We start from the raw sequence: 22,961 nt of genomic DNA, 5'->3' as shown, positions 1-22,961 counted from the left end.
TAGATTTAAAAGCTTGGTAACTTACTATGCTGATAGAATAAAGGGAAAAGTAGTCTCTTGTGAGTTGCTGTTGTATTATGTGTAAATTTATCTAATTCTCTTGAGGGAAATTGATGATATTTCCAAATTTACAAATGCATGCTTATCCTTTGACCTCGTATCCTTCTAAGTATTTTCTTATATATGCACAAGGATAATTTTGTACAAGATTACTCATTGTACATTATTTGTGTTATTTGTAAAGTAAAAAAACTGGAAATAGTCTAAATGTCCATTGGTAGGTAACTACTTAAACACCTTATAATAGCCCATTCAATGGAGTACTGTCTTGCCAAAGAAAGCACAAGGAAGTTCTTTGTGTACTGATAGAGAATGATTTCTAAAACATATTAAATGAAAAAATAGGGTGCAGAAATCTATATCATGCTGCCATTTGTGTAAGAAGAAAAAAGATGCATTTTATTTGCTAAGGAAAGTATAAGATATTATTACAAAGATATACTAGAAGTTGCTATGGGCATTTGCCTCTGAGAAGAGAAGCTAGGTGACTAGGCGCAGGGGTCGGTGGGAGACTTGTACATTGCACAAGTAGTTAGTGATAGAGCTGGAATTTTGAATCTTGGTTTCCAAAATGATGTGTTTCCTTCCCTCCCTCTTCTTCAAAGAACCTTATACAAAGGCTTTTAAAATTCTGAAGCACTCTTTACTTTCCATTAGTCAGATATATCTCATGTAATTCACAAATATCATATATTGCAGTGTTTTCTTTAGGGTAGTACTGTGTGATATTTATTTGAATTGTTCCTTGTCCTTTAATTTCTTTAAAGCTCACTCAACACTAGTGGTCTTCTGCCAATTTACTCAGTTTGCCCATAATTGCATTAATTTTTTAGAGGAAGGTATTGGGGAAAGCAGCTTTTTTGTCTTTTATAGAAACATTAATTTTTTTTTTTTTTAAGGTTTCCGTGGGTGAACTACCAAGATGGCAATCTCAACATTTCGATTCCAGTGTTTAGTATTCATGGCAATCATGATGATCCCACAGGGGTAATTATAGGGTTCTTACAGTTTGTTGTCACTTTAGTTTATGGAAAGCATTCCTGTCCTTCCCAGAAATTTTTAGTCAAATTGAGTCAGAAAGTCAAATTGTCTTTGAATCATTCATATAAGCTTTTATACTGCTTTTTAGATAATTTTTAAAAATCTGGGAATAGTAATTGGTATGTGAAGTATCCTTTTATTTCATTAGTGCTGAGATTGACAATAAGTAACCAGAGTAACCAGGAGTAAGAATAAATACCCAACATTTGTATAAAGCTTTATAGTTTACCTGGTGCTTTTGTGTCTCTTATCTCAAAATCTTACCTGTAGGAGATGATTTCTCATCAACAGTTTTAAATAGAAATTAGATCATCGTATTGCCTATATGATGTGGAAATAATAATTGAGGTTCTACACTTAAAATAGCTTTTTGTTTTATCTGATCATTAATACCATAAATCACTAGTATCTAGTTTTTTTCCCCCCATGGTTTAAGACATCTATTTACTATTACAAAGCACTTATTTCAGGGCTGGTTTTTATTTTATTTCTTTTTTTTAAGCATGCTCAGCATGGAGCCCATTGCAGGACTTGAACTCATGACTCTGAGATCGAGACCTGAGCTGAAATCAAGAGTGGGACACTTAACCAGCTGAGCCACCCAGGCACCCTTGGTTTTTATTTTTGGTAGCCAAGACACCATAAGTTTTAATGAAATGTTAACTTTGAATTTAGCATGTGGTTCCAAATTATTGTAGGTCATTTGTAATTGAAGAAAGGTAACAAATACTTTTACTGTTGTAATTTTGTTCTGGGAAGATACTATCCTAATCTATGTAAGTAGTATCCGGAATATGCTTTAATAGGTAATAATATGATACAGGATTACTTATTTTTAGATATATATTAATATTCTTTGAAAATATTTTACATAGGCAGATGCACTCTGCGCCCTGGATGTTTTAAGTTGTGCTGGATTTGTAAATCACTTTGGACGTTCAATGTCTGTGGAGAAGATAGACATCAGTCCAGTTTTACTCCAAAAAGGAAACACAAAAATTGCTCTATATGGCTTAGGTAAGATTTTTTTATTTTATACTGTTTATGTTAATAAATAGTTGCTTAGGAGCAACTGAAATCAAATTCTGGAATTAACTTTTTGTTATTTGGAATAAAGTGAAGCAAATCTAATTATTCCTGATGAGTGACTGTAAAATATGATAGAAGGTTTTGGTTGAAACTTTTTAATATTTAATAAGGACCATTAGCCCTTAATACTTCCTTTAATGGCAGTTTTGGTTAAAAAAAAATTTCCTTTAGTGTCTGTTGTTGATTTTTTTTTTTCTTTTAGACTCTGGTATAGAATCTTGAATGTTTAGAATCATAGAGTAGAAAAACTGCATTTTGGTATCTTGAAAGTCTTTGAAATACCTGAAGCTTCACTGTCCAGTATAGTAATTACCAGCCTCATGTACATAGTGAGCACTTGAAATGTGGCTTGAAATGAGGAATTGAGATATGCTGTATATATAAGATCACAGCAGATTTCAAAGACTTAGAAAAAATGTAAAATACCTTATTAATATATTTGGTTAAATAAAATAAAATTAATTTTACCTGTTTCTTTTTGGTTGTTTTATTGTGGTTACTAGAAAATTTAAAATTTGGCCTGCATTAGTGGCTCATGTTATATTTTTGTTAGACAGTGGTAGGCCAGAACTGTCATCTGTAATGCTTGGAATATTTGCTTTATCAACTTGTCTATCTTCAATTTATCTGGTATCCAATAGGTGAAAACCTGTTTGCTAGGCTTGATTCTGTATGAACAACAACAACAACAAAAAAAATCAAATAATATTTTTAGAGTGCATTCAGACTATTTGTTGAGTTTTCCTTTGATTAAGTTCAGCTTGATACTTTGTTTTATGAATTTCATAGCCTTAAAAAAATTTCATAGCCTTACTATGTATATTGTGTATAATTATAAAAATTATATTCCATATTAAATCAACCTTAAAGTGCCCTGAGAGAAATTAGGAAAAAATTTCACACTGTAGCCTTAACCTAGTTTTTATATTTTTTGAAAGATTTTAGTATAGTAGAAACCTTAGAAGACTTTATTTACTTCATTCATGTCTCTCTGATATGTTTTTAAAAGAAGAATTATGGGTTTTATTTAAATAGTTCTCTAGGGAATTTAGTCTTTGTCCAGTTTTCATTATTTCTAAAAAGTAGAAAAGCATCATGGTTATCTATATTTTAGAGATCAGGAAAATGAGATCAAAGTGTTATGTCTGATTTCTCAAGTGATAGAGCAAGAAGTGGAATATACTTTTTAAAGTTGGTAACAGGTATTTTAGTCACTGCAACATTAGGGATCATATCTGCAAAAAATGGGTGATCTTCCCACTTTCAGACTAAGATCCCAGGTGGCTGCTGGAGCATCACTCAGTCATCTGTTTTCTCCCAAACTCTCATTTCATCCTCTTCTGTTCTTAACTGGACTCCAACTCTTCCCTACACCCTCACTCCAAACCTCTTTACAGTTAGCAAATTCCCTCATAACGTGTTTCCTCTCTGTATGTTGTTTCTATTCTCTGACCTACAGGGAAACTGACTGGTCCCTAAGGCTCTGTGTCCCATGAACTTTTCTCAGGCTTCTTACAGACTTTAGGGCAGGGGGTGCGGGTGAGGAATCACTGATTCTTCTTTTTCCTGCTTTCTTTTTCCTTTCCAGTCTACAAACACCCTGCCCCCTGGAAGCTGCCCCTCAAATTTTTCACTTGCCTACCCTCAAATTTTGTCAGTGTTCTTAAGGCTTCAACACGAAAGTCGATCAGCCTTCTGCTGCCTTGGACTTTGTATGCCTTGACTTTTTTGTTTCTGGTGTATATGTTCTGCATTCCACCATCTGTTCCATTGGTTATACTTTGGAAATTCTCTTTAAGAAAGTAGACTTTTTCTGGTTTTTAGCTTTTGCATTGTTGGTTTTTTCTTCCAAGGCCTTCTCTAATGACTGCATAAAGTAGTAACTTTCCCCCCACTGATATTGCCGTCTTAGCATCCTTTTTCCCTTTTATACTATTTAAATGTATAATTTGTAGTTTTAGTTGTTTTTGTTGGCCTTCTCCACTAGACTAAGATCTTTTGGGGTATAGGAAGAATCACTTAAACGTCATTATATTATTAAAAAGCATAATATCTTTATTTAAAAATATATAAGAATATTTTTAAGTATTTTATTTATCTTATCCTTTTTAATATCTCTTATAACGTATATTAGATCGAAAATAAGTATAATAAATAAAGGGGTAGTGAAAAACCATATGGTTGAAAATTTTAATAAGAATTTAAGCGTAGAAAATTTAAATTTTTATTCCACATTTTCCAGATTTCAAAGGTATGTATGCCTGACATGAGAAACATTTTTTAATACAAGTATCTTCTCAGCAGCTGTCATGTAAGAACCTGGAACATATTCATTTGAAAAAATGATTCCAGATTTCAAATAGATCTCTAATAAAAAAGTGAAGTACTTAGAAAGCACATAAGTTAGAAGCAAAACATTCATTTTTAAACCAAATAAGAAACCAGTTTTAAAATAATGTGTGTTTCAGGGTCCATTCCAGATGAGAGGCTCTATCGAATGTTTGTCAATAAAAAAGTAACAATGTTGAGACCAAAAGAAGATGAGAACTCTTGGTTTAACTTATTTGTGATTCATCAGAACAGGTAAAAGTACTTTCTGGGAAAAAAAAAATTTTTTTTTTTGAATTTTTGAGTCAAGTATTGAGGTTCCTCAAATCTATTTCCAGGCTTCCATAGTTCTATAAATGTTCCTTAGTCTTTGAAAGTTGTCAGTGCAGGATCATGCAAAACTTACATGTGCTTTGTGTGACTGCATTTTGAAATTGTTTCCAATAAATTCATATCTCTAAAGTATATTTATGACCTATGCATAAGATACAAGAGTAACCATAAAATTGAATACTCAGCAAAGAAGGAGAACATTACCAGTACATTACCTGTGTCTTTTCTTGACCCCATTTCTTTACACGTACCCCAGAGGGGAGCACTATTTTTAATATGTATATAATCAAATTGCTTTTCTTTATTGTTTAATCATGTACGTATCCATCATGAGTATTTTATTTAGTTTTGGTTTAACTAGAACTCTGTTGTATATTTTTCAGCTAGCTTATTATGTTCCTCATTACATTACTAAGATTCATCCATTTTGATGCTTAAAAGCATAATTAATTTTCACTGATATGTACAAACTTCTTCTTGTATTGGTGAATATTTTGTGTTATTTTCAGTGTCTTGCTTTTTTTAAATGTTTTTGTTATGAATATCCTGGTGCATATGTGCATGTGTTTTTCTAGAATATATTAGATATAGCTAGATCAGCTGTCTTTTGTTGGTATCTTGAAGAAGTTTGGTCTATTGGTTGGGTGCAGGATTAATTGAAAGGAAGGTAGACTTGATGCAAGATGTATTATGTGATAACCACAGTTAAAGTGTAAAACGATGATGATGAAAATGGTGTGGAAGGGACAAACCCAAGAAGTTACAAGGAAGAATCCAAAGGGCCTGATTATATGATTTATTACTTATTGAACAGATACTTATTGAATGCAGAATTGCTGATACTCAACCCACTAAACATTGAGTGAAAAGAAGGCTTTACAAGGCAGCCTTCTGTTGCCTTATGTATACTCTCAAACTGAGTTTTGGAGGAGGAGCAGACTCAGGTTTTAATAAGTGCAGTCTCCTTATAACTTTGCACCACTGGAGTTTGTCCTTCTCTTGTTTAGGTCTTCCCAGTTCTGCTGCACTTTCTACTTTCCCAAAGTAGGAAAAAGTCAGAAGGAAAAATCCTAAGTGATTCCAAGAACTTAAATCAGAATGAGAGGTGGAATGGCAACATTGGGAATGGAAACTGGTAGTATGATGTTGATAATGGCTAGTTGCTGGTGATGTTAAACATTGATCATTTGATTAAGGTGGTATATGCTAGATTTCTCCAGTGTCAAGGTCCCATTTTCCATTTTGTAATTACTATTTTGGGAAAATACTCTGAGACTAAATGAATGTACCGTTTCACCTTAAAATTTTGCTCGCTAATTTTAGCCTCCTTCAGTGGATCTTATTTCCAGCAATGAATACTATGGTGTTACAGTTATTATTTTTTATTTCCCTCATTCATTCTGCATTTATTAATTGAAATTCTTCTGTAAGGAAGATTTGTCCCTTCTCTCATTTATTCATTTATGTTGTTATGGACTCAAGGATATTTTATCCTTTGAGTTATAATCCAGTACTGTCAGTTTTTGTTTTTTGCTGTTTTTTTGCTGTTGCTCAAATTGTTCCAGTTTTGACCATTAAGAGTTCTTTCGTATTAGCTTCTGTGTCCTTTCAGCATGCCCTCTTCTTATTTATTTATTTTAAAGATTTTATTTTTTTATTCATGAGATACACAGAGGGAGGCAGATACATAGGCAGAGAGAGGGAGAAGCAGGCTCTCTGCAGGGAGCCCAGTGGAGCTCGATCTGAATCTGGGATCGACTCCGGGATCACGACCTGAGCCAAAGGCAGATGCTCAACCACTGAGCCACCCAGGCATCCCCTTATTTATTTACTTTTGATCATGTCCTTCACTTTCTGGTACCACAAGATGCTCCAGGCTCATCTTGTTTTTTTCTGCCCTTGCCCTGGAATCAACCTTTTTCCAAGGAGCCCTGATTGCCTTTATTGGAGAACAGTATTTAGAAACCCAGATACGCCCATTAGATGTGTTTAATTGCCACCAGGACTCTTGTAGCCCTCACTGATAAGAGTTAAGGAAATAAGTGTATGTATCTGAGACCATGCATATTCATCTGTATTTGTTAAAAACACATGCAAGCATGAGTTTATACTTCATTCTAATCCAGCCCTACAGGGTTCATTTTTGTCTTTCCATTGTATTTGGGAGTTCTTTCTCTAATAGTTAAAAACCTGGATCATAATATCTATAAGATATTTACTTAATATTTTTCAATCTTGGTTGACATACTAGGTAATTTCAAAATTGCTGACCTGTACCCTTGAGAAACAAATTTGCCAGCTAATATATAGTGTTTATATAGCGATTTTAGTCATTAGCCTTGCTGTATCAAGTCAGAACACCACCTCTAGAATTACTTAGGCCAGCTCCTTTTTCCTCTGGTCCCTTCAACGTGATTTTCCAGTTTTTTTGTAATATGGTTAGGCTCATTTGTAACCCTCTGTATTCTTACATACTTTTTTATTGCTCTCATGGACTTATAAAAAAAATAGGGTTTGTCCCAGTGAGTGACAGTTCATGAGCCTTTTTACATTTTATTTTATTTCCCATATGTATCTGTATATGGGCCAGTTTCTTTCCCTGGCTGAAGAACAAAGTAGACCCTGAAGCAGAAGAGCACCTTGTCATACAAAAATATTTCCAGAGGGATATTTTGATCAACTTGTGAGTCACAAATGAGGTTCAGCCTACCAGCATAATCTTCCCTCTTCCATGAAAGAGTTGGTGGTCTATGAAAGCACAATTGCATCCTGTAGTTTTCGAGTTATTCTGTGTTTCTTCAGTAACTGTGATAATGTCATACCCTAGATAGGTATTTTTTACATAAAAACATCCCTAGATCCACAAGCCTGCTGCTTCTCTGATTTCACTTCCAACTCTTCCCTGCATTCATCCTGCTCAGCCACGCTCCTCTCCTTGCCGTCCTTGAACTCACTGACTACATTCTCCCTTCAACACTTCTGCCATCTCTCCGCTCTAGGACTGCCGGACTCAGCCCTCTGCTAGGACTTTCTTCCCTTGCAGGCTTGATCCCTCCTGGCAGTTCTCCGCTCGTGTGTCACCTAGCAGAGCAGCCTGTCCTGGCCACCCTGAGCACAGTAGCATTCCCATTTCTGTATCACTTTTCCCTTGATTTTTCTTTATAGCACTTCCCACTACTTGACAGATTATATATGCATACGTGTGCACATATGTGTGCATAACGTAGAATTGCTTATTCCCCAACTGGACTTTATCCCCTAATGTGTCTTTGGTATCTAGAAGAGGCCTGGGACACCTGGCACATAGTAGACATGTGGTGAATATTTGTTGAATGAATGAATATTGATTTGCCTTAAGCGAATGCTAGGTTGAAGTATTTGAACACTTTTATTTAAATTCCCAGGGATAAAGTGAATATCCGGGAAAACTTCCTTCTTGTCTTTTCTCATTTTGGGTTTTCATGTATCTTTTAATGATAACAGCTGATCTAGGTATAAAACCAGAGTTTGCAAATCTTCATACAGTATTTTATGTAATATTGAAAAACTCATCTCTTATGTAAGACTGAAATTCTTACTCCCATTATTATCAGTAAACAAAACATGCTAAAAAATGACAGGACATCTTTAGAGATTTGTTTTTATTCTACAAAGTTTAGACTTAACTCACTTTCATTTTCTGACATATGTATATATGTATATATATAATCAGACTGTATATATATGATTAGATATATATGAATCCAACTAATTTATATGTTTTCGCTATTGATAGAGCTCATGCTGCCGCTTCTCTGATTTTGCTTCTAGCTCTTCCCTGCATTCATTCTGCTCAGCCATACTGTTGATGGAGCTTATGCTTTTCTGATTTTCCCTCTGTAAAGCCTTTTGTGGTCTGTCTCTCAGTGTAGAATTGACCACTTTCTCTTCTGTGGCTCCTATCTGTGTCCTGCAAGTTTATAAACCTTTGGAGGATTATATCACTTTTTGAGGTATTATCTTTGCATCCCTCATCTCTTGAATAGTTTCTGGCACATGGAAGAGGTGTCATAAAGCTTTAAAGAATGGAAAAAGAAAGATCTGTATTGCTTTACTTAGTATGAAGTGTTTGTATACCTCTGGATATTTATATTTATTTTTAAAAATCTTGATACAGGAGTAAACACGGAAATACTAACTTCATTCCAGAACAATTTTTGGATGACTTCATTGATCTTGTTATCTGGGGCCATGAACATGAGTGTAAAATAGCTCCAACCAAAAATGAACAACAACTCTTTTATGTATCCCAACCTGGAAGTTCAGTGGTTACTTCTCTTTCCCCAGGAGAAACTGTAAAGAAGTAAGTGTTATATTTTCCAAATCCGTTAAAATAAAAAAATTACTTACTTTAATACTTTAATCATCCAACAGGTTCAAGATACTGATGGTTTTGTATTTGATAGATTACTTTATGAAGATTATTTGATGTAATCTTTAACTCTTTTCCCAGATCTTAAGCCATTTTCAAAGGAGAGCATTCCAGTGGTGTTAATAATTTTGCTGCTTATATGGCATGTTGAGGGCCAACATTTTTACTGATTAAATTTCAAGTTAGAGTGCTATGGATGATGATTAATTTCACAGAAGTCCATTTATAAACAAATTCATCTAATGCCATCTAGTTGAGATTTTTCTGGTTATAAATGCATTATAGCATATCTCTTTTCTTTTAATTCTTTAGGGGAATTATATGATAAAGTAATTGATGCTGATGAAGCCCAATTTTTTTTTTAAGATTTTATTTATTCATGAGAGACAGAGAGGCAGAGAGAGAAGCAGGCTCCATGCAGGGAGCCTGACGTGGGACTTGAGCCCAGGTCTCCAGGATCAGGCGCTGGGCTGAAAGCGGCGCTAAACTGCTGAGCCACCCGGACTGCCCCAAGCTCAATTTTTTTTTTAAATGTCATTTATTTATTCATGAGAGACACAGATAGAGAGAGAGGTAGAGACACAGGCAGAGGGAGAAGCATGCTCCATGCAGGGTGCCTGATATGGGACTCTATCCCGGGTCTCCAGGACCGTGACCTGGGCCAAAGGTAGTGCTAAACCACTGAGCCTCTTGGGCTGCCCCCAATTTTTATAATGGATTTCACCTTTTGAATCCACTCAGATTTTAACTTTTGTGATGATAATAATAGATTTAAAGGCTATGGTAGTAGGATGTAAATTTGTATGTTATTTTTCAGAGTTGTGCTTATTCATTTCACAGATGTGTGTATATTACCTACTCACAGGGAATATGTGTATGTGTAATAGTCTGTACTATAGATACTACTGTCATAGCCCTGGTAACATTGATCATGCCTATAGTATGCCTGTCTTTGCTCACTGAAGTGTGTAGTTCAGACAGGGAGGAATGAGTCAATTTTATTCTGGGGCAGAAGAATGTTTAATATATTTTTTCAATTTGATGTGATACAACATCAAATTGTTAAACAAATTTTTAAGAGTATGATTTTGTAAAGAAATATTTTGTAGGGATCCCTGGGTGGCGCAATGGTTTGGCGCCTGCCTTTGGCCCGGGGCGCGATCCAGGAGACCCTGGATCGAATCCCACGTCGGGCTCCCGGTGCGTGGAGCCTGCTTCTCCCTCTGCCTGTGTCTCTGCCTCTCTCTCTCTCTGTGTGTGACTATCATAAATAAATAAAATAAAAATAAAAACTAAAAATTAAAAAAAATATTTTGTAGAAAGTTAGAAATATGATAGTCTTGGTGTGCACATTTCCAGAGAGAATTTACAGTGTGACTAGGCTTTCATTTCCCCCCTCATTTCAGACACGTCGGTTTGCTGCGTATCAAAGGAAGGAAAATGAATATGCAGAAAATCCCTCTTAACACAGTTCGGCAGTTTTTCATGGAAGATGTTGTTCTGGCTGACCATCCAGAGATTTTTAACCCAGATAATCCCAAAGTAACCCAGGCCATTCAGAGCTTCTGTTTGGAGAAGGTGATTCCTCTATATAAGAGCTGATGAGATCTGCTTAGCTGAGAGATGATTGCCAATGAATTAAATACTTCCACAGAGTAGAAGTCTTTGTGTTTGTTACCGTCTCAGGAAGCCCACAAGGAAGCACTGTTTTTCCATGAATTTAACTGTATCAAAGACGTTTTTTTTTTTTTTTTTTTTTTTTAAGTCTTGGAGGTGTAGAAGGGACTTTGTTTAATTAAGGCCCCCCTTCCATTCCTCCTCCTCAAAAACCTGCAAGTCATCTGTTCTTTTTTTTGTGTTCTGATTTGATAATTTGTTCATTTTATTTATGAAAGCAGGCAGTGGCTTTGATTGGGGAATGGGAGGATACTGTGGAGGATGAGGAAAGCCTTAGCATCTCTAATAATCTCCATTAAGCACCTCTTTCACCCTGAAAACTACCCCAAATGAATTCTGTAAATGTGTTTGCTGTGTGCCTTGTAGCTTCAGCATAAGTACCAGACCTCACCTTCCATGCGGATTTGCCACTCCTGAACCTCTGAGAAATTCTAGAGCTGCTGCAGAAGGTGTATGAATGCACTTAATAATATGTAAATTGACAGCTTAATAACAGTTGCTTACAATTACTGTAATTCTTACAGTTATCACTGATATTCATTGATTGCTTATATAAGTCTGGGCATTGTTGACCACATTTTGCATTTAATCCACTCAACAGTGCTGTAGGTAGGTAGGTAGGTAGGTAGGTGGAGTCTGTTGTCTGCACTTTATAGAAAGAACACAGCCTTCCTGACAACATGTAACTCAGTTAACTGGCAAGTTGAAGAGTATGCTGGTTTCAAGAGGATTAGATCCAAAAATTCACATTAAGACTGCGGTTTCTGACTGTTCCTGTTTAGCCCCTATGACACCCGTTCTCAGCTTCCCTGGAGGAGGGTATGTCCACATGGTGGCTCACAGAAACGCTGAGTTCTGTTGGACCGAGATCATGTATATGTCCCCAGGAGGTGGAAAATGGATGGATTGGTCAGGCCTATGTCAGGTCTCTCAGCCTTGACACACTGACGTTTTAGGCTGGTTCATTCTTTGTTGTGGGAGGTCGCATTGTAGGATTTCAGCAATAATCTCTTTGACCTCTACCCGCTAGATGCCAGTAGTATCTTTCCCCTAAGTCATGACAGTATTTTTATTTTGAGATTAAAGAAATGCTTGAAAATGCTGAACGAGAACGTCTGGGAAATTCTCAACAGCCAGAGAAGCCTCTTATACGACTGCGAGTAAGTCTGATTTAGATAAATGAAACATTATGGGTTTTCAGAAGATAGTACTATATGGTTTACATAATTTTTTTTCTTTAATTAGAGTATATACAGTAATAAGAGCAATCACCATCTAGCACCAGAAATAATAAAGCTGTCCGGATTTGATTTAATCATAGTTTAATTCTGAGAAATTTTGATTTTTTTCTAATGTTTTTCATTTTCTAAGTAGTCTGTTCTATTTAAGAAGTTGGCCAAAATCTCTAAGTGCATCTTTTACCCTCTCTCTCCCCTCACTCCTTGTGGCCTCCCTGCAGTTCTCCACTCTTACCAACCTCACATCGGCGTAAGAAGCCTTGCAATGAGGTGTACCCTGATATCTGGGGTGGTGAGAAACCAGCATTCCTCATTCCACTCATCCTCCTCTGCTTGTTCTTTTCTTTGTTTTCCAACACATCCTCCTAACCTACTATATACAGTGTATTTATTTTGGTTATTGTGTGTTGTCAACTACAAAACTGTAAGCTCCATGAAAGCATGGAACCTTGTGAATTTTGTTAACTAATGTATCCAAAGATCTCAGAACAGATCTGGCATATAGCAAGTCTTGATAAATGTGTTGAAATAATTATGTGTTTGAGAATATTAAAAAACACAATTGAAGTGTTTCCTATACCTGTCAAACCACTTGTTTCCATCATCATATAAAAAAAGTAACAGACCTCTTCCAAACCCCTCAAAATACATAGCCCTTACTGCTCATTTAACATTCTGTTCCTCAGTCCACTATAATCAAGCTCTGATCCCACCATCTCAGGTGGAAAAGATGACCCTCAGTTTTCAAAGCCAGTAGCTTGTTTTCATCTGACTGAATCACTCTTTGATACTCGTTTTCTTCCAAGCTGTGTTTGACCCATCCTCTCTTTTAGCCCTCTTTTCAGGCTAGGCTTGTGACTTTGAGAACCACCTATAGAGTGATGATCCCCACATCTTTATCTCTGGCTTAGACTTTGTTGAGGTCCAAGAGCCTCTTGGTACTTAAGGAATAATCAAAACAGCAGCACTGACATCACTTGGGAAACTTTTTTTTTTTTTAAACAATTAGTGTTTTTATTTTTATTTATGTATTTACTTTTAGAGGAGAGGGAGAGAGAGGGAGAAGCAGAGGGCAGAGGGGAAAGGAGAATCCTAAGCAGGCTCCATGCCTAGTGGAGAGCCCAATGCAGGGCTCAATCTCACAACCCTGAGATCATGACCTGAGCCACAATCACAAGTCAGAAGCTTAACCAACTGAGCCACCCAGGTGCCCTTCACCTGGGAAATTTTTAAAAATGCAGAATCTCAGGCCCTACATCAGACCCACAGAATTGTATTCAATAGGATCCCAAAGAGATTTGTATGCACATTAAAATTTGAGAAACACTGGGATATACTGTGAGTAGATAAAAAGTAGATTCTAGAGCCCGAATGCCCGGGTTTGATTCTGGCTCTGCCACTACTGGCTGCATGAACTTGAGTAGCCGGATCTTGGGTCCCTTGGTTTGTACCTCATAGATTTACAAGATCAAAATGAATTAAATACTACTTGTTGCGCTGTAAGTAGTCTGGCCCTATCTATCCCATTGTCACTGCTGAGGTTGAGCTCTGATTTTCTCTTATCTAGCCTGTAAATGCATCTTTCTTCCTGCCTCTGCTTTTAGTTTCTCACTGCCCCCCACAGCCCATTCCCACTAATGCCAAAACACAATCTTGTATGTCTTTCTTGCTGAAAATGACTTAAGGATCCCCTAGTGCTAATAGGAACAAGTCTAAACTCTTGCATAGCATTCGAGTGTTTACATGACCTAGTCAAAACTGAAACTGACTTCCTTGGCCTCTGCCTCCTTTCTCTGCCAGAACCTTCTAAGTTCCAGCTATGTTAGACTAAAAGTTACTATTCCCTGGGTCCAGTGGAGTTTATTTTACTCTTCCGTACGTTTGCCCATGCTGATTCTGCTGTGTGGAATGTGCTTCTCTCCTTCTATAGCATCTCCTTCAAGAGCCTTTCATGACCCTCCCCTTTGGAATCAGCACTTCTACCTTTGTGCCCTCCATCTGCTTTGTATGTACTTCTTAAGCACCATTCTCATTTTGCTTGTACTTACTATTTACACGTTTGTCCTCCCAGTCAGCTTGTGAATTTCTTGACAACCAAAATTATACTTTGTTATGGCTGTATCCCTGGCCCTTAGCAGAATGCCTAGGACATTGTAGACTCTTCAGTGAAGTTTGTTTAGTGAACAAGTTTTGTGACTCTTAGCAGCAGAAAATCACAAATCAAGCTAAGCTTGAGTATCATTGATAAAATGTCTGAAGAGTTTTGGGGAGACCCAGTAGCTTGAGCATTTAGCATTTCTGTTTTATAAAGTGATTGGTATAGAGATGTCATACATAGTTGCTTTGGGAGAACCACATAGTTCCCTTTATCTGGGTAGAGAGCCCATGTTTCTCATCTATGTTTGCCTGATAACATTAGAACTAAGGAAAGTTGAATAGAAAATTGTCATTCTTTTTTTCCTAAACACAGTGAATTATTAAATCATTCATGAATCAAAAGAACAGATATTTTCATTAGTAATTGTCCAAAAGTACATTGTATCAACTAGGGGATCCTCATTAATTTTATGATTCAGTAAACAAATAACTTTGACATTTGTTCTGCTTCCTGGGGGACACAGTGATTATAAAACAGGAGATCTTGAATTTATGGGGCTCATGTGGAGTGGAGGTGTGAGGAGAGACATAAATAGGTAGCCAGTAAATGAACAAGATGCCAGCTAGTGCTCAGTATGATAAATACTGTAAATTGGGTACAGGCTAGGGAATAGTTTGGATAGGCCAGTGATGTGCAGTACAATGCTGGTTCCCAGAGCCTGTTTTTAGAACAGCTAGTTTAGGGAAATGATATCTCTTGGGGAAAAAATGTAGTATGCGTTTCTCTTTGTATGTAGGCATTTCTTATACAGTCTTTGTATGACTGTAAATTTCTTAACTTAGAGCCTGCCTTGATGAGAGGGACTGTGACTTCTAAATAGGTTCTGTGTTTTAAAGGTAATCATTTCTCAAAGGTGACATATTGGATTCTTTTCCTGCATGGATTTTCCCAGCATTTCTTTCTTAGTTTGAAAGTATATCCCTAAAATGATAGACCCATTAACTAATGCATCTAGGGAAGGCATTTTGTTTCAGTGGAGAATTTTCTTTCTTTTAAAAGTTTAAATATTTATGTTTAGCAATTTCACCTCCTTTCCAGATGGTACTCTCCTGGTGCCTAGGCTCTTACTGTCATAGGGAGATGTAGTCATTCAGACTTGTTCTTGGGTCCATTAATTCTTGTTGTATCTTGGGTCCATTAAGCAAAACGTCTTGTGTAAGCTCTTAAACCTTTGAAGCTTTATTTTCTCAGTAGAATAAAACATAACACCATCATGATCTTAAACATATATTGTAGAACATTAATTTATTTAATTTAAAAATATTGAGCATAAACATAAATAACAAAAATTGGTAAAATGTTGTTTCTAGACCTTCATAGCTTATTTTGTATTTCCAGGTGGACTATAGTGGAGGTTTTGAGCCTTTCAGTGTTCTTCGCTTTAGCCAGAAATTTGTGGATCGGGTAGCTAATCCAAAAGATGTTATCCATTTTTTCAGGCATAGAGAACAAAAGGAGAAGACGGGTAAGCTAATTATTTTCACAAATTAAAAAAATGCTTTGTACAGGGTTTACAAAAAAATCAGTCTTCAGTAAAAGAAGTAGCAAATAATGAAAATATTTTTATATGATTATTTCTAATATCTTAGACTGGCAGTGGAATAATTAAATCTCATCTTCTAAAAATCAGTAATCATTTTTAAACCTGTGGATATCAATAAATAAAGGGGATACTTTCTCTGCAGATGCAGTTTTTTAAAACAGTGCTGCTTAGTAACAGTGCACACAGACTTAAGAGATTTATTGCTCAAGATATATATTATTGACTATACATTATTAATGTTCAGAGAATATACTTGAATTTTGCATCAGGTATTTCAACTTTCAGGTATACACGGTTTAGGAAGACTCCAGTCTTTTAGAATAAGAGGTGTCTCATAGTTTGATGTTTCTGATGATCAGATAATTAATTTCTAATTAAATTTCATAAAAAACTAATTGCCCATATTTTAATGCCTTTATAAAAATAGGTCATCCAGCTGAAATAGTGCTTCTTCCTAAGAAATATTGATCATGTGAAATATAGAGTCTCTTTAAAGCTTTTGAGTCAGAATTTAAAGACAAAAATATGGCCCTTATTTATAGGTAAAGCTATTTAGGTTTTTATTAACGGAGATTTAGTGAGTTTCAATTTTCAATGTCAGATTGTGACCAAATTCTGTTATGTTGTTATTTGTTCAGATATATAAATGGAACTCATAAAATACTGTTTTAGGAAAACATCCTTATCAGATAATTATTTTTTTATCCTGTGAATTTTAACTAGTTACTTATTGATAGTGGTTTACTTTACTTATCTATCCTTATCAATCCCTTGAGATTTTATGGGTGAAGAATTCATAATAATACATAAAATAAAACTAGTACATTGTTACTTGAGTTTCATCCATAGTCAGTTTTATTCTAATGATTCCTTTTTGGTCTAAACATAAATTGCTAAATGGAAATAATAGCCTTTTTGTGTATTTTATTGAAAACTTTTTTTTTTTTTTTTTGGCCAGTTCTGACCCTTAACTACATGTGTGACACTGTACAAATAACATAAGCTCTCTGATGTTTGATTTCCTTGTCTGTGAAATCAGAATAATGACTGAGCCTGCCTCATAGAATCATAGTGAGGATTAGATGATATGATGTGTGTGAATAGTCTAAACATAGTATCCAGCATATAAAATGTAGTGATTATACTTATGAAGCTGTATTAATTCTACTGTCTTAAAATTTAAAAAAGATTTCCTTTCACTTACCTTCAGCACTTTGTAAGAGGCACACTAAACTTTGTTCCTCTCTAGCCTCCAGGCTGTGGTACTTATTTTTCTTTTTCCAATTTTATTTAATGAATCTGGTTACTTAGTGAATCTTATTCATTCTCCAAGTCTTGGTTCAGATGATGGTAATCTTATTCATTCTAAAAGTCTGATTCAAATGATAGGTACATTTGATATCTGCACATTATTTTCAACCTTCTCTGAGAAGAATTAGGGTATTTCTTCTCTGTGTCATACTCTATTCTTACCTCTCGTAGTACTTCCCACCTTTATCATAATCATTTGTTCTTATGGGCGGGGATGTCTTTTCACCATTTTGTTTTCATGGCCAGGTCCAACATTTGCTAGACAGTTAATATTTGTTTCCCTGACAGAGGCTCTCAGCAGAGTAGGTCCTGGACCCTATGCTTCTTAGCTTCCTACCCAGTATTCTTTGTATTCTTTACTATTTTTGAGACAGCTCTCCTGCTTAGGAATGCAGCAAAAGTGCTGTAAGCATACATCCAATTAATTTGTCTCAGAATATTAGAAAGATACATACTTAAGGGCTGAGATTTAATTAAGTGAATAATTTCTGCAGTTTCATCAAGTATATTCTTTTTTATTTTTTTAAAGATTTTATTTATTTATTCATGAGAGACAGACAGAGAGAGAGAGAGAGAGAGAGAGAGGCAGAGACACAGGCAGAGGGAGAAGCAGGCTCCACGCAGGGAGCCCGACGTGGGACTTGATCCCAGGTCTCCAGGATCACACCCTAGGCTGAAGGCGGCGCTAAGCCGCTGAGCCACCCGGGCTGCCCTCATCAAGTACATTCTTAAGTGAAATTGGCTTACTTTGTTTTGAACTGTGTGGTGAGTGTTGTAGAGTTCCAAGATACTGCTTTGACTCTTAATAAGAACTGGTGATTTTACCAGCAATTGCTTTTGTATTATCAGGTCAAATGGCACTGTAGTGGAACAGATAAATAGCATCTTGGTGTCGTTATGAAACAAGTTTTGTCCCTGAACAGCCCCTGAAATGGTCTTGGAGATCAGAGGTCTGAAGATCACCCTGTGAGAATAGCTATAGGAGACATAAGAGTTGGAGATAGGAAAAGAAATAATACATTTTGAGGAAAAGACTATGGCTATTAGCAAAAATGCCATGTTTTTGCCTCAAAATTTACCATGATAAGCTAGCTGATCATCAATAAAGTTTGGCCATACCTCCTCTACTGAGCCAAACCTGCCTTAAGTTTGGGCACTTTAACACTGTCACAGAAGCTACTATTTTCCACGGACTTCTTTTTTTAGGAGAAGAGATCAACTTTGGGAAGCTCATTACAAAACCTTCAGAAGGAACAACCCTAAGAGTAGAAGACCTTGTAAAACAGTATTTTCAAACTGCAGAAAAGGTAATTTTTTAATTATAGCCTACATGTTGAATAATGGCTACAGTAAGATAACAGACTTTAATTTAGGATATGTATAATTGGCACTTCAAACAAAAGGGATCCTCACGATGTTTCCATGAACTAAGTGGGACAATAGTTAATTACACTCACTTCTGGTTACTCTATATCAAGAAAAATTAATTGATCATGTTACTATTATTGTGGCTATTATTGTTGATGTTATTATCCTTTTTCTTTTTCTCTCTACTGCATGTTTCTGAATCCAGGATTTACCTCTCTTGCATCTGCGTGTAATTTCAGAACTACTTTATTAAGACAGCCATAGGATGGTGAAGCTACTTTTATTGTCATGAGTTTATGCCACTTTAAGATCTGGTTCTATTAATTGCCTTTTGCTGCTGAAACAAATTTCTACATTCTTAATAATTGAAAATAACACAAATTTGCATTGGTTCTGTAGGTCAGAAATCTGACACCAGTCTCACTGGCCTAAAATTGAGGTGTTAGGGTTGTGCTCCTTTCTGGAAACTAGCGAAGAATCCATTCCCTTATCTTTTCCAGTTGCTAGAGGTGTCTACATTTTTTGGCTGGTGGCCTCCTCATTCCACCTCCAAAGCCAGCTGTGTTCCATTTCTCTGGCCATTTTCCCCCAGTTAGCTCTTCTCCTAATCCCTCCTTCTGCCTCCCTCTTCCACTTTTAAGGATGCTCATGATTACACTGCACCTACCTGCTTAGTCCCTGGCAATCTGATTTTACAGCCAGCTGGTTAGCAACCTTAATTCCATCAGTAACCAGCTGTAATTCTCCTTTGCCATGTAACATATTCATAGCTCAGAGACTAGGATGTGTACATCTTTAGGGGGCCATTATTCTGCCTACTACATTGATTAACCTAATCTCTTAAATCATCATTTACCATTTCAGGACCCTACATCCCAACCACTCACGCCTCTGCGTTCCCACCTGTCTTAAACACTACTCCGGTTTCTTATTTTTACTTATTCTGGCCCATAAAATTTATTAGTAGGCTTATTTACTGTCCATTGTTTTGTTTTCTTTTGTTTTCCCTTCAGCAGCTAGATAACTTTTTTCTCTTTTCCCCTGGTAACATTACACTGTAATTTTCTTGGCTTATAAAGAATTATTTGGTAAGGAATAGATACTCATTTCTATATCCACTGTGATTTGTACCTCTTTTACAGAATGTACAGCTCTCACTTCTAACAGAAAGGGGAATGGGTGAAGCAGTACAGGAATTTGTGGACAAGGAAGAAAAAGATGCCATAGAGGAGTTAGTGAAATACCAGTTGGAAAAAACACAACGATTTCTTAAAGAACGTCATATTGATGCCCTAGAAGAGAAAATCGATGAAGAGGTAACTGATTTGGGGTAGAGAAGTCTAGTTAAACAAGCTCTCCTTAAGAGTAGCTCTGACTTTTCTATTAAACCACTGTTTAACTACTTGATATTCTTAGTTTCCAGTCTATAAAATCAAGTTTGTAAAATGATGATAAAAGTAGAAAAAGTCTAAATAGAATCTTAAACATGATCGATACCCATTAAATGTTAGCTTTGTTCCCCACAGATAGTATCTTCCCTTGAAGATCATGAAAATGCTTTAAAATGAACCTTGTAGGATGAAAATTCCTGTTCTTTTCAACTTTTTAGTAAGTTTTGTCTGAGATTTTGAATTTCATCTAGAACATGCCTTCTCTCTAAGCATAAAAACAGTGGAAGGATCAGAGGGAAAGCTCTTAGTTTTGACTGGAGAGAAATTGTAAATGTTGCATGTCAAATTATCAAAAAAACAAAATACATTGAAAGGGAGAAAAACTTATATGGAGATAGAAGAAAGATTGATATGCATAATATTAAAGTACCTTAGTAAATGTTAAGAAAAGTAGTAAACATTTCAATAGAATAATGAACAAAGACATGAATGAGGGGTTCACGAAAGAAATACGAATGGTAATAAGCATATGAAAATGATGTTCAGAGGAACTCACATGTAGTTTTTATTTGTCAAAGTGACACAGCAATTTGAGGAAAGTATTTAGTATGCTGCTGGTGGGAGTAACAAGTTTGAGCTGGTATACTGAAAGTTTATCAGTGTATTTAAGAGGTTTAAGATTTATCCTTTAACTCAGCCTTTTCCCAAGACAACAATGAGGTAGAAATTTGTGTTTGGAGTAATTTCTCTAAGTGTTGTCTGCAATGGGGAAATTTGGAAAGTGTGGTTAATGTTGGCGCACACACATACATCTAGATACTATGCCGCCATTAAAAATTACACTTCTGAAGAACATGGAGAAATATTTTCAATGTTATGTATTGAAAGAATGCCATAAACGTAAAACTATATACACTATGATTCCAGTGATTTTTATTTTCTATATGTGTGCGTGCATGCAAAGAATGGAGGAAAATACTCCAAACATTATTAGTAGTTATATTCAGGTAATGGGATTATAGGGGATCATTTTCTGTATCTTCTAGATTACCTGTAAGCAGAAGAACAAAACATTATTTTTAAAACTTTAAAACATTGACTTTGATTTTAGTGCTTTTAATTAATTAGTCCGCATGGCTCTCTTAAAACCTATGTCAGTATGCAACTAGTAATATTCCACTGCAAGTATACTGGGTATTTAGGGTTCATAAATTTTTGGCAGGGATGTATTTCTCTCTTAAGTACCAGAAATAAAACTTGACCACCCTGCCCAAATGTAAATATAAAACTATAACACTCCTAAGAGATAACATAGGAGAAAATCTAGATGACATTGGGTGTGACAATGAGTTTTTAGATAAGACACCAAAGATACGATCTGTGAAAGAAGGAATAGATAAGCTGAACTTTTATCAAAATGAGAAACTGCTCAGTGAATGACAATGTCAGAAGAATGAGAAAACATGCCACAGACTTAGAGGAGAAAATACCTGTAGGAGACACATCTGGTAAAGGGCCATCATAAAAAAAAATACAAGGAACTCTTAAAACTTAGCAATAAGAGGGGCACTTGGGTGGCTTAGTAAGTTAAGTGTTTCTTGGTTTTGGCTTGAGCCCCAAGTCAGGCTCCTGCTCAGCACGGAGTCTGCTTGTCCCTCTCCCTCTCCTCCTCCTCTCTGCCTCTCTCCACATTGATAGATAATCAAACAAATAAAATCGTTAGAAAAACCCCAAAACATAGCAATAAGAAACCATTAACCTGACATAAAAACAGACCAAAGACCTTAACAGACATCTTGCCAAAGATATACAAATGGCAAGTAAGCATATGAAAACATGCTCTATATCATATGTCAGCAAGGAAATGCAGATTAACAATGAAATATATACCACTATGCACCTATGAGAATGGCCAAAATCTAGAATGCTGATAACACCAAATTCTGGTGAGGATGTGAACAGCAGGAACACTTACTTATTGCTGGTGGAAATGTAAAATGGTACAGTCATGTTGCAAGACAGTTTGGCTGTTTTCTAAACAACCTCCTATACTCTTACCATATGATCCAGCAGTTGTGCTCCTTGGTATCCTACCCAGAGATGTTGAAAGCTTATGTTCGCATAAAAGTCTGCACACAGATGTATATAACACCTTTATTCATTGCCAAAACTTGAAGGCAACCAAGATGTCCCTTCAGTAGGTGAATGGGTAAGTAAATTGTGAAACATCCAGACAAGGGAATATTATTTAGACTAAGAAGAAAGGAACTGTCAATCCATGAAGAGATATGGTGGAAACTTAAATGGGGATTACTAAGTGAAAAAAGCCAATTTGAAAAGGCTATCAACTGTATGATTTCAACTACACAATACTCTGAAAAAAAAAACAAAACAAAACTATAGAGACAGTAAGGTGATCGAAGGTTGCAGGTGTTGAGTTGAGGAGTGAGGGAAAAGATGAAGAATAGGTGCACAGAGGATTTTTGGGGCAGTGAATGCTCTGTATGATGCTGTAATTTAGGTGGATACATGTCCTTCTATCTTTTTCCAGACTCCTAGAATATAGAACACTGGGAATGAACCATAATAAAAGCTATGGACTTGGGGGTCAGGGCCCCTGGCTGGCTCAATTGGTGGAGCATGCTAACTCTTGATCTTGAGGTCGTAAGTTTGAGCCCCTTTCACTTGTTGGGTGTAGAGATTACTTAAAAATCTTAAGAGAAACAACAAACTTTGGACTCTAGGTGGTTATGATGTGGCAATATAGGTTCATCAGTTAGAACCAATGTACCAATTCTGGTGGGGGGAAGTTGATAAGAGGGGAGTCAATGAATATATGGGGCTGGAGGGTATATGGGAAATCTCAGTATCTCCCTCTCAATTTTTTTGTGAACCTAAAACTAGTCTTAGAAAAAGAAAACAGCACAGAAGCAAATAACTTGAGCATCTCCACCTGGAGAGCTATCACCACTCCTGAGAGGGTGCATGAGGAATGGGGGGGATGTAGCTCAGA

The 22,961-nt window shown here is 36.1% G+C and overlaps 1 protein-coding gene across 3 annotated transcripts in view; it reads left to right on the top strand.

Annotated features, from left to right (window-relative positions):
* MRE11 (MRE11 homolog, double strand break repair nuclease) overlaps positions 1-22,961 on the top strand; it is a 72,106-nt gene that overhangs the window by 11,543 nt on the left and 37,602 nt on the right. For all 3 annotated transcript variants that reach the window (XM_041730406.1, XM_041730407.1, XM_041730408.1), the window contains 9 exons: positions 960-1,047; positions 1,977-2,118; positions 4,659-4,773; positions 9,008-9,193; positions 10,669-10,840; positions 12,019-12,099; positions 15,674-15,800; positions 18,396-18,496; positions 19,700-19,873. In XM_041730406.1, the coding sequence (XP_041586340.1) occupies positions 960-1,047; positions 1,977-2,118; positions 4,659-4,773; positions 9,008-9,193; positions 10,669-10,840; positions 12,019-12,099; positions 15,674-15,800; positions 18,396-18,496; positions 19,700-19,873 (1,186 nt within the window). The remainder of the gene's footprint in view (positions 1-959; positions 1,048-1,976; positions 2,119-4,658; positions 4,774-9,007; positions 9,194-10,668; positions 10,841-12,018; positions 12,100-15,673; positions 15,801-18,395; positions 18,497-19,699; positions 19,874-22,961) is intronic.

This window comes from Vulpes lagopus, chromosome 15, assembly GCF_018345385.1.
Source record: "Vulpes lagopus strain Blue_001 chromosome 15, ASM1834538v1, whole genome shotgun sequence".
Taxonomy (NCBI): domain Eukaryota; kingdom Metazoa; phylum Chordata; class Mammalia; order Carnivora; family Canidae; genus Vulpes; species Vulpes lagopus.
Note: the sequence above shows the minus strand (reverse complement) of the source record. Positions and strands in the feature narration are given on the sequence as shown.